The 10636-nt window shown below is 31.3% G+C and overlaps 1 protein-coding gene across 1 annotated transcript in view; it reads left to right on the top strand.

The window, feature by feature from the left end:
• The window catches only part of LOC123008756 (guanine nucleotide-binding protein subunit beta-1), a 15861-nt gene extending 6082 nt beyond the window's left edge, over positions 1–9779 (top strand). The window contains exons 4-5 of the mRNA XM_044404753.1: positions 2297–2945; positions 7693–9779. Coding sequence (XP_044260688.1) covers positions 2297–2945; positions 7693–7799 — 756 coding nt within the window. The 3' untranslated portion in view covers positions 7800–9779. The remainder of the gene's footprint in view (positions 1–2296; positions 2946–7692) is intronic.
• Positions 9780–10636: the final 857 nt, after the last annotated feature.

The raw sequence follows: 10636 nt of genomic DNA, 5'->3' as shown, positions 1-10636 counted from the left end.
ATTAAAACATATTGCACATATCTGTACCAAGAAAATTAATTCCTTATAAAGAAAAAAATATGGGTTTTAATTTAAAATTAGAAAGTTGAATAAGTACGCGAAATCTACATACTTTTATTCCAATATCAGAAAATAAGATAAAATAAACCGAAGAATTTGTTTTTTATTATTGAAATTTTTTGAAAAATAAGTTATTGGAAATTATGTGTTTTCTTTAGAACAGTTTATTAGTGACGGTAATTTGTAATTTTTCGCTACTTTAGGGGATTATGCATTATGCAGCGCTCTCAAGAAAAAAAAATTTTTCAGCCATTTTTAAAACATCCGTCTTGAAACCTATGTGAAGACATAGTAAAAATATGAGAGTTTTTACATAAATTTTTTGAGATTTTTAAAAACCTACATAATTGTTTATTTTTTTGTTTAAACTCTTTTTAAATTATTTGTTAATAACAAATTTTTAATTTACATGTATTATCACGTCCGTAATGCACCTACTTATATCTATTATTAAAAAAAAATGTTTCAATGTCGATTTGTTCTTTAGATAAAAATTCTTTTTGCTAAGGTACTTAATTTTGTACATCCTTGTTATTTTTCAACATACATTGAGAAAATAAAAAACGGTGAAATACGTGTCACTTATTTTTACACGTTCTATAACATATCTCAAATTTACGAAAATCAAAAACAATGAGTTTTAAAAGTAATCGTTTTGACATGGAATTACTCTACAGGTGCGCCAGAACTCGCTCCCCAGAGAAAAATGCCATATAAAGTAAGATACCAGAAACATGGAAAAAATGTTAAAAAAAATTTATCTATAAAAGTTTCGAAGTTATAAGAGTTTAAATTTTGTATCCTAAATTGTAACTCTGTTTAATCTTATTTGTGGCTTTTATTGGCAAAATTTTTGTACCTTTACTTAATAATTATAAAGAAACATATACAAGATCATTAGTATCATTAAATAGACATAAAAAAATGACAAATGTCAAAAAATAAATGTCAAATTTTTTAAACATTTTTTCCATATTCCTGGTATCTTATCTTACTTAAAAAAATTCTCTGGGGCACGAGTTCTGGGCGCACCCTGTATAGTCCAAAATATACTATTACGACTTTTAGAAAAATTCTAAAATTGTCAGCTTGTGCCAAATGAAAAGCCATTTAATTATTTTTTTTTAATTTCAGAAATCTGTACTAGGATTTCGATTTCGGGTTTACATGTTGCACTTTGACTTTATTTATTCCCGTAGGAAAAATAAATTTACGTGTTTTTTTTGCTGCAGGTTTTTAGAAGAGAAAACCAAAGAAGCTGTTTAACATTATTTGTGGCGTTTATTGGCAAAGTTTTATGGAAAAACATATACCGGGTAGGGCATCGGTTACGCGCACTCGATAAATCGCGACTTCAAATTAATTAAAACTGGCGATATTTTATATACCTAACTAATTATTGATAGAGTATAATTTGAGAATTTTTCTAATTTTTTTGGATAATAAATGAGTCCGTAACAGTTTTGTGTGTTTTTATAAATACTTTCTGTTAATTTACCTATAAAGTTTTTACATTAAATGAATCTGTACCTGTCAGCACATCAAACTTTGATATCAAAATTTCAAATTTTGACAATTTAGCCAAATAATCGCTTTTTTTATTTAAACACAAACCAGACCTGTGATTTATGACAAAATGGTATAATTTGCCAACAAAAGAATCATTTACTGGTAGCCGACCGCTTTAAAGGGTCTTTTTGTTGTAAACCTTGGAATCTTACCCCAATTGCAGTTCCCCATTGTCACCTAAATTTACGATGGTCATAAATAAAAATGATTTTCAAAGTTAAAATGAAAAATTGCGTTTAATTCAAAATCTAATTGGTATTTTTTTTCTGATTTTGTAAACAATTGTAGGAAGTGAATCTGCGTAGGTCAGTATAAAAATTAGAATTAAATTTTTTGGGAGAAAATTACTTTTTTTTTTTGGCTTTGTTTGTGAATGAAAAATTACCAAAAAAATAGAGAATGTACCTTACTAATGCCCAGGTAAGTGTGAAAAAATTCAACAGTTTTATTTAAATAGAAGTGTGGATTTTCTTTTTGGCGTAACGGATGCCCCACCCGGTAACAATAAATAGACCATCTTACTTGTCATTTTTCCCTGAAAAACCCTGTATATTTACTGCTTCAAACATATCTTATATTCATAGCAGTAGTAGAAAAACTTGTTTCTATTTCTAGTTGTTTGAGGTAGCTTTTGTATGTTGTTATAATAATTTTGTTGTTGGTTTAGGTTCACGCAATCCCTTTGCGATCCTCATGGGTGATGACATGCGCATATGCCCCATCGGGCAGTTACGTAGCTTGCGGAGGCCTCGACAACATCTGCTCCATATACAGCCTAAAAACTCGCGAAGGCAACGTACGAGTGAGCAGAGAACTGCCCGGTCACACCGGGTATTTGTCGTGCTGTCGTTTCCTTGATGATAACCAGATAGTGACCAGTTCGGGCGATATGAGTTGCGCCCTATGGGACATCGAGACCGGCCAACAGGTCACCTCGTTTCTCGGCCATACCGGCGATGTGATGTCCCTATCGCTGTCACCAGATATGCGCACCTTTGTTTCGGGAGCGTGCGATGCATCGGCGAAATTATGGGATATACGAGAGGGATTATGCAAGCAAACGTTCCCAGGACACGAGTCGGACATTAATGCCGTCACGTTCTTTCCTAATGGTTTTGCGTTTGCGACGGGTAGTGACGACGCCACATGTAGACTCTTCGATATCAGGGCCGATCAGGAACTAGCCATGTATAGTCATGATAACATTATATGCGGAATCACCAGTGTCGCATTCAGTAAATCTGGAAGATTACTGCTTGCAGGATACGACGATTTCAATTGTAATGTTTGGGATTCGATGAAGACAGAAAGAGCAGGTAATTACTACTATATTTAAGGCTATTGCAAGGGGACGTAGCACGAAGCAATTGCTAAAAATTAAGATTATACGGTTGAAAATACTATAAATAAAAATTATTTAGAATCATGAAATATACCTTATGGGTACCGAACTAAAAAAAATTGCACCCCAGACTTGAACCCGCGGCAACTATGATTTATTTATTTCGTGTGTAATCCGTTAGATTTGCTACTTGGATTTCCAACACCGTAAGGATGTTTTCCAAATAAGTTGGATAAGGAAAGTCGTGTGATATTCAAACCAGATTTTTTTAACGGAAATCACCAAGTCAAAATTTTGAAAAAATCGATAGCAGCTTATTTCTATAGCCACAAATTCTGTTTGCTTTTTGTTATTGTCCCTAGAAATTTTGTTAAGAGCCCTATTTACTAAAATAAGGGGACGTAGCACGAAGCAGTTGGTAAAAATCGGTCGCAAAGACCAAAAATTAAGATTATACGGTTGAAGATACTATAAATAAAAATTATTTAGAATCATGAAATATACCTTATGGGTACCGAACTAAAAAAAAATTGCACCCCAGACTTGAACCCGCGGCAACTATGATCTATTTCGTGTGTAATCCGTTAGATTTGCTACTTGGATTTCCAACACCGTAAGGATGTTTTCCAAATAAGTTGGATAAGGAAAGTCGTGTGATATTCAAACCAGATTTTTTTAACGGAAATCACCAAGTCAAAATTTTGAAAAAATCGATAGCAGCTTATTCTCTATAGCCACAAATTCTGTTTGCTTTTTGTTATTGTCCCTAGAAATTTGGTTGAGAGCCCTATTTACTAAAATAATTATAAAAAAAAAATAATTGGAAAAAAACTACTTACCGATTGTCCATTTACCATATGGTAAAGTAGTAGTAGTAACACCAAAAATCTCACATAAAGTGATCAGAAAAGCGTAACCAGAAAACTTTAGTTGAATTTGAATAAAATCACTTTTTATATTTTTTTTTATTTATGGGGAATTCATATAATATACCATAAATTTTGAGAAAATAAGTGTTTCAATATTAAGATGCTAATTAAAGATAAACCACGTAAGTGTTTTTTTAGAAAATTTAATTAGACATAAGTTAATTACCTTATAAGTGAAAAAACCAGCAGTTCAAATTCGCGTTCAAATAAACAATTTAAAAATTAAAATTAGAAAGAGGTATTTTGAGGGGTGCGAATAAAATTTGACTTATAGTAAAATCGTTTTCCTAAGACCTACTAAAAATTTTATGACACATTATAAGGGATTAACCAAACAATGGCTTGAATTTGTAACCCTCCATAAATGGCACGTTCCTTTGCAAGTGTTGCTGTACCCACTGGAATGAAACAGGGCCGTATTTAAAACCAAAGTAGTGGTAGAGTGGTGGTAGAGTTTTACCAAGCTATTATTAAAAAAAAATACTTGACTTTAATAACAACTACGTCAAAAACTATAAAAATATTTCAAGTATTTTAGACAAAAAGAAAGTAAGTAATCCGGCCCTGTTAAAAATGGACCTGTTTCCTTGGTTTGTTTACCCTCTGGTTTACTCTTAACAATACCGCATTTCACTTAAAAGTAATAAAATTTTTAGTAAGTTTTGGGAAAACGATTTTTCTATCAATAAATTCAGGGGGGTAAAAATTATTTAGAATCATGAAATATACCTTATTAAACCGTAAAATCTGATAAAATAAAAATAATAGTGGGTACCGAACTAAAAAAATTGCACCCCAGACTCGAACCCGCGGCAACTATGATCTATTTCGTGTGTAAACCGTTAGATTTGCTACTCGGATTTCCAACACCGTAAGGATGTTTTCCAAATAAGTTGGATAAGGAAAGTCGTGTGATGTTCACACCCGATTTTTTTTTAACGAAAATCACCATGTCAAAATTTTGGTGAAAAAAATTGATACAAGCTTATTCTCTATAGCCACAAATTCTGTTTGCTTTTTGTTATTGTCCCTAGAAATTTTGTTAAGAGCCCTATTTGCTGTAATAATTATTAAAAAAAATTAATTGGAAAAAAAAAACACTGCACTTACCGATTATCTATTTATCATATGGAATGTTTTGTGCCACAAAACTTGAAGTAACACCAAAAATCTCACTGCTTGTTTTTCACATAAAGTGATCAGAAAAGCGTAATCAGAAAACTTTAGTTGAATTTGAATAAAATCACTTTTTTTTATTTTTTTTATTTATGGGGAATTCATATAATATACCATAAATTTTGAGAAAAAAAAAAGTGTTTGCTAATTAAAGATAAACCACGTAAGTATTTTTTAGAAAATCTAATTAGCCATAAGTTATAAGTGAAAAAATCAGCAGTTCAAACTCGATTTCAAATAACCAATTTAAAAATTAGAATTAGAATTAGAAATTTTGAGGGGTGCGAATAAAATTTGACTTACCTTGTACATGCAGGATGTCCGGAAAGTCGCGCACCTTACAACAAGAAAAATTTAAAAAAAAGATCTATAAAAATTTCGAAGTTATGAGACTTTGACTATTTACTACTCTATCGGGAATTTTTGATTTAAAAAGTTCACGTAGAAGATATCTTAATCTTAATTCTTGTCTGGTATATTGGTACAACCATACTCTCTTACCAAGCCAAATTTTACTGCTATAAGTCAAGTGGTTTGTTTAAAATTGTTTTTATCATAACTTGTGGTTAAGTCAGACTTGCAATTTTTGTCATGAATTCCACTACAGATCAAAGAATTTGCTTGAAATTTTGTGTTGTCAACGAAAATTCGTGTAGTGAATCTCTGAAAATTTTGCAAAAGACCTTTGAGGACTCATGTATGTCAAAAATACAAGCATATGAGTGGTACAAAGCATTTCAATTGGACCAAAAAGAAGTAAATCGACGATTTTCTGTATTTTTTGACGACATTCTTCGTTCTGAACGATCGACAACAGCAAAAACAGAGGAAAATGTAAAGAAAATCAAAGAAATGATGACTGTAGATTGTCACTTAAGTTTAAGAGTAATATTATGTAGCTGTTGTGAGATGTTTGTAAAAAATAGTCGCTGAAAAAGGCCAGATTTGTGGGATTTTGCACCATGACAGTGCGCTTGCACACACAGCGACAATCCTGCACAAATTTTTGGATAAAAACTCAACAAATGTCATTAATCAAGCACCGTATTTAGCTAACATGGCCCTATTTGACGTTTTCACATTTCGTAAAATTAAATTGCCTCGCGAGCAAGGCGTTTTGAGTCCATAAAAGACATAAAACAAAATTTGCAAAAAGAACTGAAAAATTGATCAATAATATTATTTAAAATTTCCCGGTACTTTTTGTATTTTTGTTGGAAAAATAATTTTCCAAGGTATTAAATAAATAATTTTTAAAGGCTTTTCTTACTTCGCTACTATCAGTTGTTATTTTTTCCTACTATTAATTATTACCGTTTTTGTTTTTTTTTCTTCCTTTTATTTTTATTTAACACCAATCCAAATCAAACGTATAAGTATAAGCCTTATTTATTACACTGATAAATTATATTATGTTAATTATATTATTATGTTACTACAAAAAGCAAGATGTATCTGTGAAAACGTAAAAAAAGGTTTTCAAATAAATTTTTGCAAAATTAATAATAATATGTATAAAACTCAGTATTATTGTAGGTTTGACAACTTAATACAGGGTGAATAAAAAGTATGGAACCAAGCGTTTTTTTCGTAAACTAAGCACTTTACGAAAAAAATAATTAGTGTAGCGTAAAGTACAATTAAAATGTGACCTTTTATCAAGAATTACATTTTTCGAAATTTCTTTTAGTTTTCGAGTTCTGCAATTTTTATTTTTTTTTTAATGGCAACCCACCATGGTAATTTTTTTAATTAAAGATTTTGATCTAAAAATTACCTCTAATTAAACAGAATTGTTTTTTGGTGTACTTTTTTTTTAAATAAATTGTTAAAGTTGCGTTCCGAGCCCACGAAGATTTTCCTAACTTGAACGAGGGGGTCGAAAAAATTTTTTTTTTTGACAAATCAACAATTACTTTGATTTAAATTTAATAATCTAAATTTTTCAAACGTAACAAAAGCCAAATTGTCTATGAGAATGTATTTTGGGTTGCGTCTAAAAATTGGTCAGGGTCTTTATTATATATTATTCAATCTGTATTGTTATAAACTTAACCAAAGTATTTGGGGATTGGTGTTTCTAAAGCGATTATTATGAAAAAATAAAAGAATTTTGTAACTTATGAAACTAAAGAAACATCAGAAACAAATATTTCGAAAAAATTAAATGTAAATTTTTCGTAATTGTCTAAAAACTGATTTTACTTAGTCCTCTTCAGTTTTTCTTTTAAGACAATTACTTGGCCTAGTACTAATATGATTATAATGTTTTTAAGTACTATTAATTGTAGTTGGCTTGCATGATGTATGAATTTTTATCAATTTTCTGATTGGCTGTTTCACGTTTCAACCTTTTAAAGAAGTGAGATAGAGATGTAAACTATTGTTGTCAAAAAAATCTTCTTTCTTATCAAACAATTGATTGTTTTGCAAATATGTTTCTATTTTACGTCACAACTTGTCATTGCCTACTTTTCCAGACCGGATTTTTAAGTAATGAGTAGGTTCTAATTATGCGTATAAGTTTGGTAAAGTACTTGTGTAGAAATGGAACAAAGAAAATGTCAAATGCATAATAATTTAATATTTGTTATTATTTTTATTGTTTTGTTTTAGGTATCCTAGCGGGCCACGACAATCGAGTAAGCTGTCTAGGCGTAACAGAGAACGGCATGGCGGTAGGAACCGGATCTTGGGACAGTTTCCTGCGCATTTGGAACTAGACAGCGTTGCCAAAAAATAAATGTAATTATTTGTATCTCACCTGCATCACAACATTTCTTAGTTTTTCAAAAAAATAACTTCCATGTTTCAAGCATTTAAAACCGTGTCGAAGTTCCAAGCATTTTATTTTTTGTATTATAGGATTTTTATCTGTTATTATTCGTTCTTGTTCTTTTCGCTTATGTAGTCACTTTAGTTTTTATATGAGTATGTAGCTTGTGATTTGTTTATTTGTAAGGTACTGTTATTTCTCTATCTGTATTTATTACAAGTATTTTAAAGAAAAAAATTATAAATAAAACAGTATTTTAAGTTTGTTCTTTTTTGTTTTTTCTTTTTTTTTGTGATGTGGGTGAGATTTGACCGAGTCGAGGAGTGTATTAGTTCCAAAATATTTGGTTAGATCAAGTGCAAAACGCGAGACCAATGTTTAGGAAATTGAAAGTTTTTGCATTTTTACATGAGCGAATTTGGAAGTGCGAGTGAGAAGGTTTCCAAAACAAACAGAATTTTTTACACAAAATTCGTCCATATAAAAATGCAGTGATTTTAATTTTTTTTCTCATGGCATATGCTACTAGTCGGTTTACCAAAAAAGCAGTGCCATAACCTGAAACTTTCCGATCATAGCCGTCGACATCAATCAACGTCACAAAGTACCAAATTGATTTCCCGCATGTGACGTCATAACCAAATGCGTTTGTGTAAGAACTGGCAGGTTGTAAAAATCAAACAGTTTTTGAGATACTGCCTCAATATTTAACCTGTTAAAAACAGTGTTCCATTAATTAATTTCACTTCATAAATAAAGAGGGAAAAACACAAAAAAATCTCATCACGTGATCAAATCACTCAATTGTTTCGGTTCCGAATCACCGTTTCGTTTTGTACATATTGAGTTCCTTATTGTATTTGCATTTTTAGGATACAGTCATGTCTTTAAATAAAATAGGTGAAAAAAAAAGAAAAAATTTACGATAATATAATACTAAAACTAGCTTCTGCTTGTCATTGATTGAATGTGAAATAAACAGTGATGTATGTTTACCATCTCTTGACACAAAGAAACTGTTTTATAAAGCCAAAAATTTCACTTATTTGACTTAATTTAATTGCACCGGTGGTCGTCGCGACGCATTCAAATCTCCCGCCGAGGAGTGCGCCACGCCAACTAGTTTTATTAAATTATTTATGACGTGTGAGTGCGAGAGTGGCCGGCGCGAGTCGAGGGCGCCACTCGCGCCTGTGTTCGAAAATTGCGCAATTGCAACCAATTTACAATTAACAAACAAGGGATTCAACAACTCATCCGTTGTAGAAAAGGGCTCATGGATTGGTTGTCGTTGTGTAAGCCGGCTTCTGATTGGCCCGACGTTTCGGTTTTTTTATATGTGTATCAGTGTTTGAGCGAAACGTCGCGCGAATCGCTTCGACGCATGCGCGACTCTTTTTTACATAATAATAATAATAATATATCATATAGTGCGACCCCTTCCTTGCCGCGAATGCCGACTCGGCCGGCGCGAGCGACTGTTTTTATATTTATAAGTCATGTCACAATATAAATATTAAAAAACAAAAATAAAATTTTATTGTCTCGCTATTATTTCAAATTATGGGCACAAAACTGCGCATTGTAGCAATTATCATCGGTTTTTAAGAAAAACGCTGGGTTTAGATTTTTCTCAAGCAACACTTCTTATCCCTCGTCCCGTTTTTATTGTTCTTTTGGAAGCGACGTGGACACGTGGTCCAGCACAAATTCTAATTGCCGCATTTTTCGGTTCGGTTTTGTTCGCATAAGCGTGTAGTCACGGAGAATTTTATACATTCTTGTGGTGGCATGCATTTTTTTTTCAAATTGTAGGTTAGAATGTACTTTTTTATTGTTAATGATTTAAATTAAAAGCGTATGGTGTATGACTACTATAGCAACCTATATGTTATTGTAACGTAATAAATAAATAAATAAACAAACAGTTGGCACAGTTTTATTCCCACCCCCCTCAAACCGGACCGCAGACTAAACGGTACGTACACAGCGAATTGAAAAAGTCCATTAAAAAAATTAATTTATACAAACTTGTGTTTTTTTAAATGAAATAGCATTTTTGGATGTAGCTTCTTAAAACAATGTTTTTACGCTAAATTTTTATTACTCGATTTTGCTTAGTTTTAGAAATAAGACGCTTTTTTTTATGAAAACACGCACTTTTTAAAAATTTGTTACACAAAAACTAAGACATCCAGAAATATTTTTTTTACTACTGCAAAGAAGGTACAAGCTATAATGTGTAACATTTTTGTAGTGTGTTGCATTTGCAAAGATAAAAAATGAAGACGTTAAAAGTTCAATGACTTAAAAAAATTTAATGGGTTGGATTTTCTTGTCGGTCTCGCAAATATAATTTTTTAAAAGTTCGCAAAAACGTCTTAAAATGTATTTTTTTAAATAAATGCGAGTAAAAACCAATTAAAAAAAATATAAAATAGGTTTATTTGATTTCTCTTGTCGCACTTTATTAATGCAAATTGTGTAAAATTTTAAATAAGACAATAAACATCGACGCTACTTTGTTGTAAGTAAAAAAGGCGGCAAATTTGAATAAATCATATCTTGTTTACACACTATATCAATAAACGATTGGCGTAACCTTGTAATGATTCATCATTGATCTATAGGAATTTCTGAAACTTCATACTTACTAATTTCTTCGTTTTTTTAATCCGTAATTCCAAACCCCTGAAACTTATGCAACTACAAATTCACGCGTGCGTTATGTATGCCGACTATTACCAACCTTAACAAATTGCAATAAAGCGCGCAATTTATAAA

Source organism: Tribolium madens, unplaced genomic scaffold, assembly GCF_015345945.1.
Source record: "Tribolium madens isolate multiple individuals breed KSU strain unplaced genomic scaffold, Tmad_KSU_1.1 Scaffold_71;HRSCAF=194;Tcas5.2_LG6, whole genome shotgun sequence".
NCBI classification, from domain to species: Eukaryota; Metazoa; Arthropoda; class Insecta; order Coleoptera; family Tenebrionidae; genus Tribolium; species Tribolium madens.
Note: the sequence above shows the minus strand (reverse complement) of the source record. Positions and strands in the feature narration are given on the sequence as shown.